The sequence below is a fragment of the Ruditapes philippinarum genome, unplaced genomic scaffold (genome assembly GCF_026571515.1).
Source record: "Ruditapes philippinarum isolate M1 unplaced genomic scaffold, ASM2657151v2 ctg2862_1_1_1_1, whole genome shotgun sequence".
Classification (NCBI taxonomy): domain Eukaryota; kingdom Metazoa; phylum Mollusca; class Bivalvia; order Venerida; family Veneridae; genus Ruditapes; species Ruditapes philippinarum.
This window is the reverse complement of record NW_026858957.1, coordinates 56,575-80,459: the sequence shown is the minus strand read 5'-3', so window position 1 is coordinate 80,459 and position 23,885 is coordinate 56,575. Positions and strand designations below refer to the sequence as shown.

The 23,885-nt window shown below is 32.8% G+C and overlaps 1 protein-coding gene across 1 annotated transcript; it reads left to right on the top strand.

Moving 5' to 3' along the window:
• The first annotated feature begins 3,593 nt into the window (after positions 1-3,593).
• On the top strand, positions 3,594-22,717 carry LOC132754783 (neuronal acetylcholine receptor subunit alpha-10-like). Its single transcript, XM_060745498.1, has 9 exons — positions 3,594-3,845; positions 6,794-6,930; positions 8,919-8,963; positions 9,613-9,722; positions 10,628-10,720; positions 11,985-12,225; positions 18,884-19,079; positions 21,676-21,872; positions 22,284-22,717. The coding sequence occupies exons 1-9, from the start codon at positions 3,788-3,790 to the stop codon at positions 22,692-22,694; spliced, it is 1,488 nt and encodes a 495-aa protein (XP_060601481.1). The 5' UTR covers positions 3,594-3,787; the 3' UTR covers positions 22,695-22,717.
• The last annotated feature ends 1,168 nt before the right edge of the window (positions 22,718-23,885 follow it).

Sequence of the window (23,885 nt, the reverse complement as noted above, 5' to 3'; positions counted from 1 at the left end):
AGGTTTTACTTCAATTTTGCATGAATTCGAATAATCAAATCGCGTATTTTAATTCAATATGTCAACCCAATGATACGATGCATGCGAAATTGTATATGTTAATCAGTTAGGTTAAGTAACGGTTAAACTCCATCATATTATCACAAAATGAATGATAGTGTTGGCTCCATCACATTTTCGAGGGCTCATTCACATTGCCGATGGCGCCAGCACCATGTCGATGGCTCGATCACAATAATAAAAATTTGATTATTTGGTTTTCAAGTAAGTTCTGTAAGTTATTTTTTGTGTTGGTCCAAAAAGGAGGTTGGGACAATGCTATACACACGAATACATGGGTCAGCATCTACTTTACGGAAGGGAAATCACTCAAAATGTGTCTCCTCGTAAAAGAAAACTCACAAGATTATATTTGGTAAAAGTTCTAGCAACGTCATTTTAGGGTGTTTCTTATCGAAATTTCACCCAACATTATGAGAAAAATGATCTACGTGGCATGACATTCTTCGATTTTTGAAAAACAAGCATGATCTTTTTAAATTGATATTTTTACTAAAATTGATTACCTTTTTCAGCCTTGTTTTCATCGAGGGCTCTGCAACGGAAGTGTCGATGGCTCTCATTTAAACAGATCACCAAAATGTGAAAAAGCCCCCCGTTTAGAAAAGGCGTTAAATAAGCACCCTAAAAACCCTTTCACATTTAGGTTAAATAAAAGAAAACAAGTAAAAAAAAGATGGAAAATTTTTTACAATAAAAATAACAAAATGAAAATTTTTTAAAAAAAAGGGTAATATAATACAAACTTTAATCATAAATTTTAAACTTTGAATTTACAATTAGCCGACATTTAACGGATGGGTTTTTTGCGACATTTAACGGTAAGGGAAATTCGTGCGACATTTAGCGTTAACATTGCGACATTTAACGGCAAATGATTTTGCGACATTTAGCGGCGGTTGCGATATTTAGCGGCAATGGTGCGACAATTAGCGGAAAGTGCGACATTTAGCGGCGTTGCGACATTTAACGGCGCCACAATCATCACCATAGCCACAACGGCCACAATAACGACTATTTTTTATCAGAATCATCATAATTATCATTATTATCAAAACCATAATCACAACGACCCTCATAACGACCACTATCATCATCAATCATCATCAATATAAATCATCATAACCATCATCACCATCATCTCCACAACGACCACCTTAAAGACTATTATTGCCATCATCATCATAATCATCATTAGCATTATCACCATAGCTATAACGACAATCACAAGGACTATCATCATCATAGTCACCACGATCATCATGATCATCGTTAATCATCATCACCATTAGTATTATCATCACCACCATAACGACCATCATCATCATAATCATTGTGATCATTAATCATCATCACCATTTTCATCATTTTGATCAGCTTTGCTTCCGTTAGATAACATGAACTACAGCAATTCCATATTCTACCAAGTCCAAGCTCAAATACATATAAAATAATAAAATCAGATATTCTTATCATGCGTTAAATGGCTTAATACTAGTGGCATTAGTGAAAACAAATCAGATACTTTATTCAGAGCATGGAAATTGTGTCCCAGATGGCATCTATAGAACATTAACATTGATTCCTGCATTGAATATGACCTCATTTTTAAGAAAGGCGAATAAAAATCACGCTTGCATTTATAAATCTATGAAAAATAACGGTGATACGGTGATTTGATGCCTATAAAGATAAAGCAATTATTTTTGACAAGATACTAGCATAGTTATCGGATGCGTCATTTGATTAAAAATCAATTCAATTTCCGTCATGGCATAGTAATGAATAACTAATGACTATACCTGATTGATAATCACTTTAAGGTTATTAATGATATTCAGATTAGAGTGGTGAATATTATGATTATTATATTTCACTATGAAAGAACTGACTATAGTGTGTCCACTTAATTAAGCAATGAAAATGGATACGGATGTTGATGAAGGAATAAAAAAAACAAGAAAAAATGTGGGTCAATATGATCTTATTTAAGAGAAGAATATAGGTGCTGAGCAGGGAACGAAATAACGAAAAATTATATAAAGATAAAGAAAAAATATTCCATTATAAATATACGGGTAATCACCAAAAAAATAAAAAAAACAACAACAACAAAAAAACACACAAAAACACAACAAAAAAAACAAAAAAAAAAACACAGCGATAATGAAAGATAAAGAAGAAAATGTCTAGCAGACTATGGCCTCTATTGTATATCTTATCATCATAGGTACATGGTTTATTGATAATGGAAAAATGAATGAATGAATGAATGAATGAATGTATGCATGAATGATGATGATGATGGTGATGGTGATGATGATGATGATGATGATGATGATAATGACGATGATGATGACGATGATGATGATGATGATGATGGTGGTGGTGGTGGTGATGATGATGATGATGATGATGATGATGATGATGATGATGATGATGATGATGATGATTTTAAAAGTCATTTAGTCATTTAGTGGTCAACCTCATAGTTCAATACAAATGAAACTCTTCCGATTATATAAGGATGTCAAGTTTAACATTGTCCTTAGGGTAGAATGTCTTCATACAAATGAATTATTTTTATTGTCTTGTACTAATATACTATATTTGCTATATATCTCTATATTTATAACTACAATTACTTTCTGAATAACCTTATTGTTACCAGTGAATAGGCGACTTACCAATTAAATTGACATTGAGTATCAATTATTTGCACGCTTTACTAAAATAAACAAAAACAAAATGATTAACTCGAGTTCTTGTAGACAATATTCTATAATATAAATATCTCTGTTTAGTGGTGTCATCGATAAATAATTCTTTTGTATTTAATGTCATACATTAATGCCCTTCAACTATAGGAAGACACACTATTCCGTTGCGCCAAACGAACGTGATGGAAATAGGACCGCTAAATGAAGCGAAAATATGATAACATAACGATTCTCACAATATTTCTTTAGACACCACTACATCCGGGGATGACGGTGTTAGAATTGATTTTGATCTATAACCCAATAATCCACTCCTCAGAGAAAATAGGTAATCATTAACAGGTAAACAATCCTGAAAATTTAAATCATTAGAAGCTTTATTGTCATAAATGTCCCTGCTTCAGGATTACATCGGTTCAATATGATTGTACAAACAATCTAGTGCAAAATTGTAGTGTTTCAAACGTCATGTTTATAAAAAAAATAGATTTATAACTATTTATTTTTTCCGGTCGTTGTGTGCGACAAACAGAAGTTCTTTAATCTGTTATATAACAATTGATTCGTGATTTGAGCCGCGTCACGACAAAACCAACATAATGGGTTTGCGACCAGCATGAATCCAGACCAGCCTGCGCATGATCAGGATCCATGCTGTCCGCTATCAGTTTCTTTACTTGTTATAGGGTTTGTAAGCGAACTCAGACTGCGCGGATGCGCAGGCTGGTCTGGATCCATGCTGGTCGCAAACCCATTATGTTGGTTTTGTCGTGACGCGGCTCATTTATAACTATTTATTTTTCCGGTCGCTGTGATATAGAAGTTCGATACGACAAGTGGAAGTTCTTTAAGCTGTTATATAACAACTGATTCGTGATTTGTGTTGATTTAGACCCGACTGCTGTGACGAATAGAATAGAAGCAAATACTTGGTTAAGGATATATCAATAAACAGTATGCACATTGTCAGTTAAATTGTCATAAGAATTTGTGACTCAGAGTAGTGCATGCGAACAATCATGCTTAAAAAGGAATTTATAATTTTGCTTTTAGTTACCTTTACAGGTAAGTCCGGGATTTTGTTATTGTTTGTTTCATAAAAGGATGGTGCTGTTGTTCTTGTTGTTTTATTTTATTTGTTGCTGTTTTTCTTTAGATTATTTAGATACGGTCGGTTTGTTTCTTAATTTTTGTTTGTTTTTTTTATTCTGCTTTTTACCTATTCGTGTTTTTCTTTGCTCATTATCTTACTACACAACTATAGTTTTGTTATTTTAATAACATTTTAGTTGCCAATGCTAATAAAAGACTTGTATTTATTTTAATGTATCGTCCATTTGGAGGATTTTTAATATGTTGATATCTTACTTTGACTTAAAAGAAACGTAATTCTCTCTCAGAGTACATTGTTCCTAAGAACAAATCTACTTGCTGGTTATGTTAAATATAATGCATCATACTTGAGAAAATACCAGTGCTACATATTGGTATTATACCATTTATTGAAAATAAGGAACAAATACAGCATTAAACAATAAGTTGTTTTGTTTTTCCATTGTGATGCCTCAGAAGATTGATTTATAGAAAAACATACCCTAAATATAACTTTCCATTGCATCAATGTTTGAGATTTTCCAAAATGCTTGACAACAAAAAGAAATACATAATTGTTCCGCGTCACGACAAATCCAACATAATGTGTTTGCGAACAGCATGGAACCAGACCAGAATCTGATCAGCATCCATGCTTTTCGCTTGCAAACTCTATAACTAGTAGATAAACTGATAGCGAACAGCATGGATCCTGATCAGACTGCGCGGATGCGCAGGCTGGTCTGGATCAATGCTGGTCGCAAACCCATTATGTTGGTTTTGTCGTGACGCGGCTCATATAATGATTATGAGGGTTTATAACAAAGAGTATTTGACAGTCAAATTTTATAATTTCACATTTGAATAATAAGTATTAAAATGAATTAAACATTTCGTAAAACTTGACGAATTTCTTCTTTCTTAAATACGTTAACAGCCAGTGTGTTTCAAATGTGTTCTTTCAGGATGAAAACAAGGTCCGTATGGCAGGAACAACAAAACTCTGAACCCTTTGAAAAATAATAAAATATACGAAAAACAACTTGCCCGAATAGATATAATTAATTTATTAATAAAAAGTATCAGTTTGTTTAAAAAAATCATTTGAAACGACTGTACTTTCGAATAAATCAATTGAATGATCGAATTGAACGATGACACATTTATTTTATACTGTATACGGATTTAAATGTCCAATAAAAAAGTAAAGTATGCTTAGGAAATATATATCAATTTTGAGTGCATTGTCGCAGAATAATGAACGGTTGAATTTTAATGCGTTGGAATAATTATAATCACAAAGGCTGATTGGCCTGCGTGATTAATTGCAAAGCTTTTGAACGATAAACCGTGCATTATTATTCTATAATGCAAGAAAAATTGATATTTGTTTACATTCTAACATGCTAATGATAAAGAAAAAAGGGTAATTATACGCTGAGCGTGGAAGTAATTTTCCTGACTTCATTTGGTTTATTGACGTCATATACATGAGGTCATATGGCGTGTATGCATTCGTTTTTATATGCTATGCATATATATCATGTAATATTAATGCACTTGATTTCCCTATCCGTCTATCTGTTTGATAGGGAAATATTTTGAATCGTGTTAGAATGTTAAATATATCACAAAAAAAGCAAACAAAATCACCTTTAGATGGCAAACCAAAACAAATATTTGCAGATACATAACTTTTATTGCTCATTGTTTACACTGTACAATTCCAATAAATGCCATAAAAGTGCTTTCCATACAATCCATTAATTGTCACATTATTGCTCTTTGACTATGTTGATAGAATAAATGACGCATTATTTACTCTAAACATTTTATTGTATATGTTAAATGAATTAGGTGACTCCTATTTCATAATCCTACACATTCCGGAATGATTGCTAGATTATAAGATAATATAAATAAACATAAAACTCAATTATAATCAAATAATGTTAGATATTTGATTTGATTAAGCAACAAAGCTAACTAAGCATTTCATATGTAATGTCTTTGCTTTTTATTTTGTCGACAAAACGTATATTTTTGTCTTTGTTTCAAAATTTGTTTTGCACACATTTTGCGTGGTTTTGCCTTTGGTTGTGAGACGTGTCAGACAATTATATGAGCCGCGTCACGACCAACGTAATGCGTTTGCGACCAGCATGGATCCAGACCAGCCTGCGCATTTGCGCACTGCGCACTGATAGCGAACAGCATGAATCCTGATCAGACTGCGCGGATGCGCAGGCTGGTCTGGATCCATGCTGGTCGCAAACGCATTACGTTGGTTTTGTCGTGACGCGGCTCATATTAAGTTATTTGTTGTATAATATGTTCAATGCTGAAACAACCTTTAAATTGGCTTTTATAAAACGTGTTGTAAGATCAGTACATCTGCTGTTAACAATCTTTTAACATAGATCATACCGTATTACATGTACTTGGTAGTTTTTTGGTTTGTCTGATTTGCAATAACTAAAGAACACTACCACAAGGAAAAGACTACCATGAGCTTTTGCAGCTCCCTGTCTTCCTGCTTTAAATTGTAAGTTATTAACATGTGTATACATATATCTTGAATGAAAATATGTTTAAACCAAAGTACATTGTTTCTTAATTAAAAAAACATCTATGCGACGGTTTGTAATAATGTAAATATGTAATGCTATCATTCATTCGTCAAAGCTAGATTTTTACGAGAAAATGTCCATTCTGTTGATCGATATAATGCTTTCAAACTTGCCATTTATTGGAAAAACAAGTCATAATATAAAACACTAAACAAAAAGGTGTTTTGTTTTCCTTGGACTTATGACAGAAGTCTTGAGTGCCTTCAAAGTGATTGGAACTATTTTGTGAAACAAAAACCTGCTTTGATTAAAGAGAGCAATTAAGATAAATATATTCTTTTTTTTTTCCAGGTATAAGATGTTCAATTCTAGATGAATTATTCCGGAACATGACGTCAGACTACCAGGCAGAAACAAGACCGATGTGTAAAGCATCGTCCATCACAGAAGTGTACATTGACTTTGCATTAAGACAAATTGTTGATCTAGTAATTATGCATTTTAATATTTCTCTTATCTTTATATATAAGATTTCTTATTTTCAACATAATACTTAACTATGTAATAACACAAATTAAATCGTTTCCATTGTCTTTATATTGTATTGTATATACAAGAATAATTATGAGTACAATTATTTCATCTGATAATCTATTGTTATATACTCATTTGTTAAAAATGTCAATCAATGCATGCAATGACCAATAAAGAGGAAAAAAAATTAATAACATAAAAAACTAACATAGTCAGTTTTCATTTTTTTAAAACCCCAAAATTTAAAAAACTTGAATTTTCGGGTTTGGGGTTTTCCCATGAGGGCGTTTTTAAAAAATTATTTAAAAATTGTACATCTCATAAACAAACCAAACCCTTCCTCCGGGGCATTTGCCCCCTTTATTTGGGTTTTTCCGTTGTTGGTTCCCAATTTCATCTGGGGGAACTTGAGATTTTTTTTGGTGTAAGGCTATCCATCCTTTTGCAAAAACAAAAGGGTTTCTTTTTCCAGGTCCCGTGCATTTTCTGAAATAATTACGGGCGGGATGCCTGTTCTTTTTTCGCTTTTATAAAATCAACTAAAATGGTGCGACTTTAAAAACCCAACCAAAGAAAAGGGTACCCTTTTTTTGTCTTTTTTACAATACTTTAATATTTAAAGGGGTTTGATGCCGAAGTGATCTGTGCTGATTTTGGTCAGCAAAACTCAAACGATGAGTCAAACATGAATACGGAATTCAACAAAGTTGTGCCCATTTTACACAAATCGTATTAAGTATGGGTAAGAGTTTGTATTAAGACGACCGTAGGGAGTCTTATCAAACTCTTACCCATATAACTGCAAATCGGCTCTTACAACTCGATATCAGATAAAAATATAGGAAGTAAGCATAACATCGTTTTTTCCCAGCAGTCACGTACAAACATGGATTGGGTCCAATTACTTAATCTGGCATGTAAAACAATGAGTTTTCAACAATACATAGGATTGTTAATGCAATTCATTCCTGTCATATGAAACAAAATAATGTTTTGCTCATTTTTTCTAGTAAATATAAACAGTCAGCAATTAATAATTGACATTTTTCTTAGAGTTGAAAGGGTATCAAAAAGTTACTGTGTACTTATTTGTCTCTGCGAGCTGAACTCCACGTGTATTATCTATGTTATAAATTTGAATGTATCCTCACATTGCTACAGTGTTATCAGCCTTTTTAGAAACACCTGACCTGGCTAATTAAAATATGCTAATCACAATTTTCACTATCAGCACTGGTTCCTTCATTAAAAAAATGGCTACACTAATTATTGCCGAGTAAGGGCCGATTTGCAGTTATGTATGGGTAAGAGTTTGTATTAAGACGACCGTAGGGAGTCTTATCGAACTCTTACCCATATAACTGCAAATCGGTTCTTACAACTCGATGTCAGATAAAAATATAGAAAGTGTCACCTCTTTAATTAAGCATAACATTATTTTTCCCCAGCAGTCACGTACAAACAAGGATGGGGTCCAATTACTTAATCTGGCATGTAAAACAATGAGTTTTCAACAATACATAGGATTGTTAATGCAATTCATTCCTGTCATTTGAAACAAAATAATGTTTTGCTTACTTTTTCTAGAAAATATAAACAGTCAGCAATTAATAATTGACATTTTCTTAGAGTTAAAATGATATCAAAAAAGTACTGTGTACTCATTTGTTTCTGCGAGCTGAGCACCACGTGTATTTCTATGTAACAAATTTGAATGTATCCTCACATTGCTACAGTGTTATCAGCCTTTTTAGAAACACCTGACCTGGCTAATTAAGATATGCTTATCACAATTTTCACTATCAGCACTGGTTCCTTCATGAAAAAAGCGGCTACACTAATAACTGCCGAGTAAGAGCCGATTTGCAGTTATATGTTTTAAAAACATGGTTAGATTAAGAACTTACCAAGCTCGATTAAAGTATAAATACTATCGTTTCAGGAAGAGCCAAGACAATTTTTGAATTCTATTCTATGGGTTCGAATGGTGAGTCAGATTTTTCCACATTATTTGTGGTTAACAGAATTGATTTACATTTGTGATTTTTTTTAAACTGCCATAAATACATTGTTAGACAGACAATCGACCACTCGCAAAATGATAGTAGCGCTCCACCCACAAGCATCATATTACTAGATGAAGCAAAAACTAACTCTAGTAAAATGTTCATAATGGAAATGCTAGATGCCTGATGGTTAACAGATTAAAATTACAAACTGTATTTTTTTGCGTTCAGTTTTACAATGAACAACAAATATTCCAATTAACAATATTTATAAATGTAACAGGCTTTCTCAATATGAGAGCGTTTTCGAGGGACTGACTGACACTGATCATTAAGCGTCTATATTGCCTGATCTTGTTTACAGAATAAGGTAAATGTGTCATATAATGCTTTGCTCGTAAGTATAGTTCGCATTGAAAAAATGTCATTTTATAAAAAGCATCAGGAACTTGATATGGCAACACGATATGTTTGGTTGTGTTTTTTTTTTCGATCCTGTATCCTTATGCATACATGAATGTACCTTTTATTATGTTAATGTTGTATACGTTTTTACATTCGTACATTGTATTATGACAATAAATGATTTCTAGAAACAAAAATGAACAAAACAATTTTTGTATGTTGCAGGAATGGGAAGATTGTAGGTTAAAATGGAATGCCAGTAATTTCGAAGGAATAAATGACATCATTGTTCCACAGAATAAAGTCTGGGTGCCAGATCTCACCTTATATGATAAGTAATAAGAATTTAAATATATCAATTATTCATTGACCTATGTATATAGATATTTATGACAAAGAGAAAATGAAATAATTCTTGAACTATTATAACGTATTGCGGTTGAGATAACAGATATAATAGTCACAAGTATATTTGTATCTGTATTCCTTTTAGGTGACCCACTGGGCGCCGACGGTTCAATGCTTCCATGACCCTTAATCTCCTTTGTTGAAATCAAATTTCATATAATAACTTCATAGATATTAATATAGCAGTTCATATTAAGTTTCTAAATTCTAGAAATATGTATTTTATCAAAATAAGGTAAAAGTACAACTTTAGCAATCAAACAAAAATTTCTTCATACTATATAGAAAAAAAAACTTTAAAAATGTTATTTAAGCGCAGGGGCTCTGTCATAGATATTGAATTATTAGTCCAAAAATGTGTGCGTCTTTTACCACAATGTTTATATACGTATTAAATCATCAAAGCCTTAAATAATACTATCTAATTAACCCCTCATAAAAGTCTGTAAAGAAACTAGCATATTAACTATCAGCTTTGGTATTTACAGGCTTATATTTAACGTAAAACAATTAAAACAAACCACTAAATATTTTAATTTATTTTACTTAAAATGTGTTTGCTGAACCTATCATTTTATCGTGTTTTGTTTTAGTAATCAACCTTGAATCGGTTGCCTACATGCATATAATTTTTTTACATATTTTGTTTTATAAGGATAAGTTATTAAAATGTCCAACTCATTTTAAATATACAATAACGTTATTTTCTGAGCTTTCAGATGATTTGAGAGATTAAAATGGGGCGATTTCTGATTCAAACATAAATATTTTAGAAAGAAGTTTACAAATGGTTTGTTATTTAATTTATCAATATGGAATGACTTGTTTTCAGTGCAGCAGCAGACAAATTGTCTGGGATAGATGATTATAACTTGGCCATACATAGTAATGGTGTAATCAAGTTCAACTTTCCTTCATTGCTGAGGTAACTTTATTTTTACGATACATGTTTTTATTTCATTTTACTTTCATTTTTTTTTTTCATTTTCTTTCCAAATTTACTTAGTAGTGTAGATATATTATGTAAATGAACTTGATTGCCGTTATATCAAAAAGGAAAGGTCATGTTTACGACGTTTTGTCTAGGCATTAGAAGAAGTATTAAAATACAGTTATCCGTGGAAGTTAAACAAATTGTTGATTTTTGTTAGAAAAAAATGTTTGAAGTAATTTTTAACAAATTAACTTGAAATAATTAAGTCAATTTTTAATAGGCAAGATTGTTTTGCCAAATTACATGTCGGCTATATGGAAAACGCCATGTTTGCTCTGGAAATCGTGAAAATTACCTACTAAGTATTGGTTTTCCCAGGGTTAAAATTAGAAACCACATCGCTTTCAAAATAATAAAAGTTCGCCGATGATTGGCTGTGTGAAAGGTCACAAGAAATGATTTCGTATTTGGTCACAGTTAGATCTAAAAGCGGAACGTTATTTAGAGCTAATTTTAATCAGATTGGTGTTTACGATAAAGTATGTCAACTATCAAATATATAAAAAAAATCGTAAAAATGCACACTTTAAGTAAAGAATATTTGCAAAGAAACAACAAACTTCATGTAATTATTGTTCTATCTCATGCAGCTGCTATATCAGAGTTTATGTTGCCAACAGAACACATTATTCACCTTGTAAGAAGTGACATGATTTTTGTCCTTTATCTATAGATACATACATGGACCGCTTGAGATTATACATAAAAAATTCCCATTTAGCTTAGGTACAAGTATACGTACTTACTTATTTATTTATTTATTTAATGTATACATGAAAATATAAGACCAAACAAAAATCTGGAAACAAAGTGATTCCTCGGAAGCATTAATCCCCAAAAAGTTACATGAAAAGTGCAGACTCGGTTCGATTGAGTTGCACACGGCATCACCAGAGGGGATATCAAAACATACACTCATAAACACACACAGGCACATTTTAGGGAAATTATGAAAATAGGAACAAGAGCCATTTAAAGGTGTCAAGCTAAAGGAGCACCTAGACTTAAAATATTCTCAATGTGATTTCTATGTCATCTCCATGACATTTTCATGTCATTTCCGTTTAATCTCCATATCATTTCCGTGTCATTTCCGTTTAATCTCCATATCATTTCCGTGTCATTTCCGTTTAATCTCCATGTCATTTCCGTGTCATTTCCGTTTAATCTCCATATCATTTCCGTGCCATTTCAGAAGCGTTTGTGCTGTAGATGTCACACATTTCCCATTTGACTATCAAGTGTGTAACCTCACATTTGGTTCATGGGCATACAGTGGTAACCAAGTTAACGTCATTAACATATCAACAAAGGCGGATATGTCGTCATACGTTTTAAACTCGGAGTGGCAAGTTTTTGATTGTCCAATAGATCGGCCAGTAACATATTATGGGCAAGATCCTTATCCGACTTTGGTAGTACAACTACTTTTAGAGGTAAGATTAAGAACACAATATTAAACTATTTTCAAGATTAATACTATAAGTGTTATTTTTAACTAAAAATCCACAATTGCTGAAGAAATACCGTATCTCAACGGTTAGATTGTTTAATTCACAAATTTTAAAATTTAACCAATAAATTTCAAGCCTTGAACCACGTGATGTTCCTACACAAATCATTATCGGACCCAGTCTTATCGATATAGTCTCGGTCAAAAACATCTATTTACATCTAATGCACATAGCCTCGTGTTCATATTCAGATTCCAAAATCTCTATATCATAGATGCAAATCGTACTCCATCTAGCATCATTTCAATTTTAAGGGCCAAAAATTTAAATAGATTTGTTATGATACTTGAAGTAACAACTTTCTTTTTAAATGTGAAATAAGGAGGTCATTATATACATTGTTGAGAACAATACTGATTTCGTGCAAAGCTGCAAAACCTATCTCAGACCCGGCTAGCGTCTCGTCCAGTACATATTTCACGTCCAAGAGAATTCAGTATTGAACTCAACATTGTAAAATAACCTAATAATAGTGAACAATGAAATAAGAAAACTTAAAAATGTATTGTATGATTTTTGAAAACTACAAACTTCTCACACTCCGAAATAAATGTTCCAAGTTTGTACCATATATTTGCTTTGCGTGATTGTCACACTTGCATTAAAATTCCTTTAATCATTATATATTAAATTAAATGAAATATATTACCAATTTCTTCAGAAATGTTTAAATATCAAATACCAAATCCTTTCCCGCTTTTTATTTTTACTTTTAATTCTTATAGTGTACTACTCAAATAACAATACATTAGATATATTGATTTCATTATTATTCATCTATTGACATATTAAGCTGTTCATTTAAAATATATTGTTCTTACATGTTTAATCATTTTTTCTGAAGCACGGAGATGGATAAATATGTCTGAAATAATCACTGTCTGATATGACGTCATGGCAAGCATGATCTTGCAAAAGTATTCTTCCATATATGTTTTTACAAGCATGAAGTTGCTAAGTATTCATTCTATATATGTTTTACTTCAAATGTATTTTGTTTAAAAGTGATTTTCTGCAATCATGAATATTAAACAAATGATGAATCTTATGATATGAATTATCCTTATTTTTACCCCTCTGGCACCGTCTGACCTCGTAAAACCGACCTTATTATCTTACCGCACAAGTATATCAATTTATAGATCCGCTTGGGTCAACTCGCTCTGATAAAATATCAGTATATTGCTGATTCCTATCAATGAAATTAATTATACATGTATTAACCAGCAGGCATGAAATAATTTGCAATTCATTGGTTATTTCACTTTGACTCCAGGGGTATTTTTTTGTATTATTAAGAGATGATATTGCCCATTGACTTTACGTAAATTGATATTTTGACATAGTTGAATAAATAAAACTTTGTTTAGCTTAAACATATTTGAGCCACGTCACGACAAAACCAACATACTGGGTTTGCGACCAGCATGGATCCAGACCAGCCTGCGCATCCGCGCAGTCTGATCAGGATCCATGCTGTTCGCTTACCGACCCTATTACAAGTAGAGAAACTGATAGCGAACAGCATGGATCCTGATCAGACTGCGCGGATGCGCAGGCTGGTCTGGATCCATGCTGGTCGCAAACCCATTATGTTGTGTTTGTCGTGACGCGGCTCATTTGTTTTAGCTTGATTGTGATAAAAGCTTCGCGCTAATTTGTACAACTCTTTACATCATTTCCTGATAATCAACCAGAACTGTTGTGATATGAGAACCCATCATCGATCATTACCCCCAAGTATGGCTCGAATCCACGATCCCTAAGGTTAAATGGCAGAAATCTTAACGGTTGCAACTCAATATTACTCGATATGAGAGAAATATTCTTTATACAATGCATATATAATTTCTCTGGTATAGAACTGAAAAAGCTATTTCTAAATAATTCATTTATGTAACGTTCTCTTTTAACTGTTATACAATGTTTCTGAAAACAGTTAAACCTTTGCTCTGATACTACGTTTTCTATAAGAATAGCATTGAACTCACTGTAATATGACAAGTTTAACCATAGTTATAGTCAAACCTGTGTTAAGGACCATCCTGTAAATAAATGCCACTTTGTGTCGAACCTTCAGAGTTAACTACAAATAAGAGCATTTTCTGGTCTTTATGGTCTTTCCTATAAATGGGCTTTATTCACAGGTTTGTCTGTATGTTAAAGACCACCTCTAAATAAAGACAACCCTGTATATAAAGACCACCCTGTGTCAAACGAGTTCACTACAAATCAAGTCTTTGTGGTCTTTCCTATAAATAGGCTTTATTCACAGGTTTATCTGTATAATACATTATTTTAAAAACACTTCACTTGTTTCTATAGGCGATAATGGACTATCTGTTAGAGCAATTGTTTTGTTTTTTTTCCTGTCATTTGTGTCATAAAATCTCCCGTTATAACAACCTGTTAATGTAATGACCAAGCTGTCAAAGGACAAACAGATGCCTGAATGGGCATTTTAGAGCCCATTAATGTACACAAGTGGACACTTGACATAGTACAATATCGCATGATAGAATTTATCACGTGACAGTGAATGGTATAGAAAATGTTGCCATAAATCTCATTCGAGCACTGGCAACAGTTCAAATCAATATGAATTAGGAATTATTATTGCAATTTTCTGTTGCTCGCCTTTCTGACAATGTGCAAGCAATTTTGACTGTCCTGATAATCGTAGATCAGGAAATACAATGCTAACATTCAATCTCTGGCCAAACTTAACAACAAGTAGTTCTCAAAACATCTTAAAACTAGCGATGTAAAAGAAAGATTTTTTTTATTTTGTTACAAGTATCCAACAAATTACAACGCATTCAAAGTTTAAAATAGCTTTGGCTTTTAGAATTGTCAATAAATGCACAATCACAAATTACGCGGATGAATATCATTTTAATCAATGAAAATGCTATTTTTAGCGATGTCGATTATGCTGTGTTCTCACAAAAAATTCGAGTAGCGATCGAGTAGATAAGCGGTCGAGAAGCGATCGTAAAGTGATCGAATAGAAGATCTAGTTGATCGAGAAAAAAATCGTGTAACGATCTAGTTTGGTCGGGTATACACCTCTTACCCGATCTGTACACGATCATCTCGTTTTCTTTTCACGACTATTCATGACTCGATTACGATCATTACGATCTGATCGGGTGGAAATCTGGCAACGATCGAGCAGAGGTCCAGTTAATCTAGTTGAGATCGTGTATGACTCGCGTATAGGTCTGGGTGATCGAGAAGAAGTCGGGATGTTGGTCGGGTTGTCCGGTCGACTTGAGGTCGAGTAGGAGTCGTGAATGTGCATTTAATCCAGCTTGGTCGGGCTTCATCGGCTTCATCGGGGAATTAATGTGATCGGGGCGATCATGTTGATCTGATCGGCGGTGAGAACATAGCATTACCGAATACTTCAGAGGGTAGTACACAAATAAATCTGACTGTCGTGTAGTGGAATATATAAATGTCGGACTGTTTTGGCGAGAAGATTTTCGCTAAATTATTTACATCAGTGTTAAACAACAAGTTTATCGTGAACAAAATACCTCGAAATTAATAAGGATTACAAACCCCGGAATGGAAATTCTAAATTTAGAATTATTTGCTTCTATTCAGGCTTTCTTCCTGGGGCAGGGGTAGCGCGCTCGTTTATGGTGTGAGAGGTCTGGGGTTCAAATCCCAGGCAACTATTTTTAAGTGTCTTTTTTAAGGAAGTAGCCACGATATGCAAGGATAAAGTGTGGCTGTCATAAAAAAATGAACATAAAAGATTTTTTGATGCAACTAGATCTAGTCATGCAAAGTTCCATATGTATCAAACTCAAACTGCTATAGTAAAAAATCTAAACACAGTAGCTGCATCTCGGTGCCCTGTAATATGAATTATAGTATATAAAAATGAACTTATACAGGAAAATACATAGACTGCAAAGATCAGAAAATACCACAGAGCTTGCAGCCCTGTTATTATTATTATTATTCTCACTCAATTTTATCTGTGAAATGTGAGATTTTAAACGTTGTATGTTTCATCTCAATGATTGTACAAAAAAGTGCAGTTCTTCTGTTCAGTCAAACTGATGGAATTTTATCTGGTGTAAATGTTCACGATTATTATCTAACATAAAAATTCTCGTTATTTTCCATTTTTATATTTATGTACTCGTTTATCCAATTTTCTTTTTTTTTGCAAGAGTTTAAGGACATAATTTCACACATTTGAATCAGGAGTTGATGTATAAATGACATAAAATAAAGACAATGATATGCTACGTAAACCCTTATTAATATACAAGAATGACAAAAAAGTTTTTCAGGACGACTACGAAGTACGAATATTACTATTTTTAATATCATATGCCGCTCTAGAAGGCCGATACATGATTCTCGAAGCGACACATGATATAACACATAAAGATATGGTACATAACACGTGCTGCGACATGCATGATCATGCGTCGCTAAGCTCTTATGTCATGCGTTGTATCGTATGTTGTTTCTTGATAAGATGTGGCACTTGACACGTGATGCGTCGTATCATGCGTCGCAGAGCTCTGCTATTATGCGTATTATCATGTGTTGGGTCTCAGCTACTATCATGCGCTGCCTTATGTGTTGAGTCTTAATGTCATGCGTTGACTTCAAAGCAACACGACACATGACAATTTTATCTGACTCATATTTAACATTTATACGATGTCTTTTTATTTTTGATACCGGAACGTCAATCATTAACTTGTTAATCAAAGCAGACGAGAAATTTGATAATGTCGGCCACCAGATGGTAACGATTTCTCTCAAATGATGATAAATTTATACATTTATAACTCGTTTATTTATATTGTTTGAATTTATAACTGGGTGTTATCAAAAACAAGAAATATTTAATCAGTGCGATGTTGTCGGGGTTTATTTTGCAAGCCGTAAAATATGAGCTGCAATGATTTGATGTCACAACGTAGAACGTAAATCAAAATTAAATTTCATGTTATTTCTTCCTTTATCTAGTTTTGAGCTAGAAAGTTACAAGAAAACGAACTAAAGTACAATAAGCTTACATTTACATCAAAAGTTCCAATTTAAAATGTTAATCGAGCCGAATTTAAAGCAAGCTCACTTTCGAGATTGAAATGTATATCTCTAAAGTCCCTCAGACAAAGTATAAAAAATGTGGTAGTACGTACGGAAGCCCATAGGGGCCAAACAGACAATAAGAAAGTATGAAGTCAAAATTCATAACTACTAAGACAAAATTGCCCCTATGGGCTTCCGTAGTACGTCTCATACGAATGTTGTGTTTATTATGAGATAAAATCTATGTGGGTAGTTGCATAGGGAGCATTATATTTATGGAATACGTTTAATTAAAATATTGCCTTAACTATGGAGGTGTAAGTCATGAATATAAATGAAAGAGCTTCAGTAATGTTCACAACGTCGGCTATCATACTGACTATTTTTTGCAAGCTTTAAGAACGCAGTTTGAAATTTTCAGAAGTGTTGGCATATAAGCATGTGATGATAGTTAAGCAATATAAAAACAGGACATGATTACAGACACAAAAGCATAAATAAGCTTTTAGAAAAATATATCCATAGACTTGGCAACGTGATCTTAGAGTGAGAACATACTGTTTCAACAGACTTGCTTTCCTATACTTATTGTATATCATAAGTGTGTGCTATATTTACGCCATATGACGTCATATGATTATGTGGTAAGACACAACACTTGGCATGTTTTCTGGAATTTTATTATTTTAAGAAACTCCTGAATTTCTTGCGCATTCAATTCATCTTATTTGCTTTTACGGAGATGATAATTGGTTTTTGAGTTTTGTTTCTTTAGTTTTTAGGGGGTTTATTTTTCTTCTTTTTTTTTTTTGGGGGGGCTGAGGGGGTGAGATGTGGGAGTTTGGGTTGCCTATATTGTGCAGTATGGATGAATTAATAATACATTCAGTCTTTGTGTGGTGTGGTAGAATGATTTCATTATTCTTACAATAATCTTTGTCGTATCAGCATTAGTTATGCTGAAATAAAATCGAACAATCTTCTATGATAAATTTCATACAGATCTTTATTACCAATTCCTGCAGCTTCAATTTATTTTATTTGTTCCGACAGATATATATTAAGATAAAACATTTATTACGGGCTCGTGGAATTTAGGTAATTTCCGCCACTTTTTGTATGCTGTAATGGTCTTATAATCATTGGCAAGACCAGATCAATTAAAAATTGTGTCATCTCGTTGTTTTTTAATTTAGATATTATACAAAATGTATGACGAAGACTTCTAATCGACTTTATACTTTGGTTGGAATATCTACCAGTAGACATGGCTGGCTTTTATGTTTAGGGCATGAATGGTGACATATCAGGGGTCCGTACTGTCAGTGCCTGAAATTGCGGACTGGCCCTTATTAAGCCTAGAATGCATACATACATGGCTCATATTTTAGTCAAACGTTTCTGATCAATCGTCCATGTTAATTTATTTATCATATCTCGAGTATCAACATTTCTTTGTATCAGATTACATGTATATGTATATGTTTTGTGTCTTTTTCTTATATTTCAGAGACGACCGTTATTCTATGCGCTTAATTTGCTGTTTCCCTGTTTTCTTATATCATCGGTGGCAGTGCTCGGATTTTTACTGCCACCAGCATCGGGGGAGAAAGTCAATCTTGAGATTACAGTGTTGCTGTCACTGGCTGTGTTCCAGTTGATTGTCCTAGAGTTGATGCCACCTAGCGGGAACGTGTCATTCATGGGTAATAATTACTGGTGTTGTTTTAAGTCAATTCACCAAATGAAATTACCAACAAGGACCATAAAACCTTAAATAACCCTCGACTTTATTCAAAGTTTTATCTAAATTATATCAAAAAAGGCGCCATGAGTTCCAGTCTATTGTAATTCATATATGAACATTATCACGTACAATAAATCTTGTCAATGATTCAAGTAATATATTGTCTGGTGACAGCAGTTACATGCTCAAAGCAGACTAGCACCAGTACTCTATTATGAAGAAAGTCATAAAATTACCGGTGGTCCATACTCCGTAATTTGTATAAGGTATAAAAAAAATGAAAATAAAGATAAGAATAAAAAAAATAACAATAAAAGAAATACAAAAGAACCAGACATCTGCAATGAATGATTATAGATCCGTTTACAACATGAATAGTTAAAGTTTAATATTGAATATAAACTTTGGAAATGATGAGACCTATCTAAAGGTATATTATCCATCCCTACAAATTAAAATAAACACCCTCTAACTACTGTACTGTAGTGTTAATGAGATAAGTGACTCTTTCTCTTATTCTTTGGCGCCTCATGACCTAAACTGAGTTGGTGCGCCGTAAAACCAAACAAACACAATCATATGCTCTTCAACAGTCAACTATACCTATGTGATACAAGTATATTTAATATACGCGTGTATATATAACAAGACTTTTAGTAACAGCAAATAAGGGCGCTTAACGGATACGGATTTTCATAACGTAACGGTGAAGTCAGACAAATAAGCGTTCATTTGGTCTGCAGAGTTTTAATGCTAAGTAAGAATTTGATGTAAAATGAATTTAAAATTTGATGTTTAGTAAATATAGAGCTTACATCTCATCAAAGTGATTTTTTAAATAAAAATTTCAATCTAACTTAGCGTGCTTGAAAATATCAAAACATTCCCTATTCGTTATAAAGATAAGAATCTATTCAATATTTACTTCAAACACACAAATACAAAAAAAGGTATTCGATATTTATTACAACACTCTTTTATAGATCAAAAAGATAAGTTTAATGATCATTGATGATAAATTTAGCTGATAATTTTCAAGCTTCGTAATATTGAATTTTGGTATGGATTTATCAGATCCGTGACAAGTTACTGCTTCTTTATGACGTCATTTCCTATTGAAAATGGAAGAACAGCATGCGTTTGTCAATAAAGGTCAACACGAGGTTGTGGTGATAATATAATGCATTTAATAGTTAATAGTTTAATGTTTGCTTAATTTAATAACAGCCACTTCACTTACAAGTACTTCTTTATTGTCAGAAGAAATGCAGTGGCAATGCATTTGTAAAAACAAATAGATAACGACGCCTTATGCAATTAAGTGCACATGCATGTATATACGAAATGAGTACAAAAAGTGCTTTTTTTGCATGATAGATCATTTTGTCAGATAAACGAATGTCAACAAATATAAAACGTTTTGACTTTAATTTGATTAAAAGTTCATTAATTTCAATAAATCATTGACGAGAGGTGTGCTTTTCTTCTGTTAAAAGTATTTGATTTTGTCTAATGTACAACCAAAGTTATCACTAATGGTTTTCTAAATCTAGAAACAATAGGACAAATCATAAACGTTTTCATATCTAATCTACCCCTCACAATATTTTTTATCTAAATTAATCTCTTGATATTTAGAATCTACGTCAAAGTTACCATGCCTACAAAAATAACATTTAGTTTATATTAAATATAACACCCCTTATTAATTAAACAAAAAAATCGCCATTTGTGTATTCTTTTTACATATAATGAGTTGTCTAATATGAATCCCTTTCTCCGCCACTCACGCTAAAAAGTTTCACATTGTGAAAGATTTTTTTTCTTTATAATAGCCCACATTTGATATACTAGAACTGCAGGTAGATACACTGCCAGGTGAAATACTGAAAACTTAAATAAGAAAATCAGCAACTTGAATTATCGTTCAAATGGTTTGTAATTAATCACTCAGGGCTATCGGCCTTCGTGATTATATTCCTACGCAGTTGAACTCGAACCATGCATTATTGTACAACAAAGCACTCAAAATTGATATCTGTTTCCTTACTATAAAAAGGTTCATGTATGTTTGATAACAATCTACACGAAACCAATTTTGTCGACAAAGCAATATTTGATGAGCAAACAGTTATCTTTTAGCGTCAGTGATTGCAAATTAGCAGTAAAACACAAATAAAATGTTTTATAACCAGCCAAATGAGGTAATTGTAGGCAACGACACGATAAACCACCTATTAAACGGTTTTACAATTAGTTATAAATGTTAAGTAAGGTAATTTATCGGGAAACTATTTCATTCGAGTTTGTTTGATTGATTAGTTTCTCTTAAGGGTTCATTAATCAATGCCAGGATATATATACTTGTCGATCTGCATAATAATAAGAAAATCGGATTTTGAAGATTTTCATGAAAATTAAAACTCTTTATTCATATATTTTAAACTATTTTAGTAAAATAGACAGTGTCGTGTAATTCAACAAAAATATTCAAATATTTATCATGACCACGCCTCTTTTTTCAGAATCAAATAGTTTCCAACTTCCGCTTTCAGGTTTGTACTTTATCATTTCGATGATACTGGTCGGCTTCTCGTGTTTAACTACAGTTATTGTGTTGAACATTCACTTCAAAGGGTACGAGGTCCGACCTTTACCGAGATGGGCAAGGCGTTTCGTGCTAAGACCGCTTGCACGTGTCATGTGTGTTAATATCGAAGAACAAAAGACGCATATGTATGCCGTACCAACGGTAGGTACAATCTTCTTTGCTGTTGTTTATGATATGTCTTTTCATAGTTTAATCATTCAACATATAAACACGCCGATAAGTGCATCGTACCTGCACGAAGAACTATCTTATATGCAGTAATATACCCCCATTATATTGCTGAATTACTTTATTAAGCAGCTTATATATCCAGGGAATAGAACAAATGAAAAAGATAACCATTGAATCGGCAATGGACTTCATTGCCGTTACACCTGCACGCCACACTACCTGTTGATTTCTTTATCTTAATTGTTTTAAATTTTGATGGATATTTGAACAAACATGTTTATATCAAAAATGACTAATGTTTAAAAACAAGACAATCCTGTATTGTTGAAAAACATTATTTGAATAATTGCAATTCGCAATTATGATTCATTACAATTACAGAAACGAAGAAAATCAAGCGTCGTTGAACGAAATGGAATCCCGGAGCTCAATGGTAATGGAAGCTACAGGTTTCATGCATTCGACGAAATTTCCTTAAAGAGATTGTCTACATCAAGTTCCCATTTTGTTGAAACAGAACAACACATTCAGAGCGCCAATGAACAGCACGGAGTTCACGTGACCAAACATTTGGTACCAATTATAGAAAATATCAGCGAGACGCTTGAAACGATAAACAGACAACTTCAGGTTGAAAAAGATCAGTTCTATGCCGGGTTCGAGTGGCGGACACTTGCTTTGATACTTGATAGGTTATTCATGACACTCTATATTTCATTTCTGATGTGCGCATGCGTAGCTTTATCGCTGCATTTTATTATTTTACAAAAAGCACCGGGAAATTGGGGATGAGAAGAAATAATTAATATCATTTACATATTATGCTTATCTATTATTGCAGATTGATCGGTGAACATCGATGCATTTTACTTTTATTTCAGTGTTAGAAATATTGATGTATTACTTAAGAAATGATTGAGATATAGCTTTTTTCTAGTCGACTTTATGTTGGTAAATGTTGGGCAATGGGCGAGATTATTGAAAAATGAAAGGCGTGAAAGTTTATTGTTTCCCAGCGGATAAAGCAGCATTATCAGCGTGTGTATTTTCCTTATACGCCCATGCGCAGTGGTCTATCCATGTTCAATAACATATTTGTTTTGTAACATGGCTATTTTTACCCCGACACCATGCTGGATGAACCAATACGAGCTTGTCAGATTTCTTTCAATATTAAAACGGGCACGCTGAATATAACCAGAATCTGTTACAAGTTTCTGTTTAATTGTCAAATTAAGAGAATTTTCTTTATCGGCAAGGGAAACGTATTTGTTTTAAACCTGAATTTCATTTATCTTAATATTTGTACTAACTGATTTTTGTTTGCTATTCATTTCCAACTTTTATTTTTAGTTATCTTGAAAATCGTGCTTTCTTCTGGCAGAGGTAATAAAACATTATGTTTTGCCTGTGCTTATTGATAACTTTGACAGATAATCTTTCTTTAATGTTTACCCAGAAACGAATGCCAAATATTTATCTTAAATCGACGATAATGTTTAACTTTATTTATCTAAATAATTATATATTTTGTAAATAAATGTAAACCGAATAAAAAGAAATCTTTGAGTTCTTGTTTGATTTACTGAAAAAAGTAGGTCTTGTTTGATTTACTGAAAAAATAGGTTATTTTCTGAATCAGAAGCCATGCAGGTATCAAAGTGGAAATTTCAGCTTAGAAGGGGTAACGAGTGTAAGTACTGATCGCTCGCATGCGTCCACATTCATGATAGCAGTCAAATGCTATACATGTACATGTAGTTTGTTTTCTATAACTGTAAGCATTGTATGCATAGTTTAAATTGATGTTTTACTTTCTTTACTTTTCTTAATTAAAGTCACATCTCCATTGTTAATATTAGAAGGTACCTCTCCCTCTGTACTGGTGGAGGAAGATCATTGGGTGTTTTTTTCGGGCTTTTTATAACTAGTGCATTAATATTACACTAAGAAAATGCGACAAGGCGATTTAACAATTAAACT

What these genes read in the sequence shown, in the direction of transcription:
- LOC132754783 (XM_060745498.1), top strand. Translation starts at nt 3,788, where the DNA reads ATGCGAACAATCATGCTTAAAAAGGAATTTATAATTTTGCTTTTAGTT. An exon ending in CTATTCTATGGGTTCGAATG is followed by an intron (nt 8,964 to 9,612) that starts GTGAGTCAGATT and finishes TGTATGTTGCAG; the next exon opens with GAATGGGAAGATTGTAGGTT. An exon ending in AACTTTCCTTCATTGCTGAG is followed by an intron (nt 10,721 to 11,984) that starts GTAACTTTATTT and finishes GTGCCATTTCAG; the next exon opens with AAGCGTTTGTGCTGTAGATG.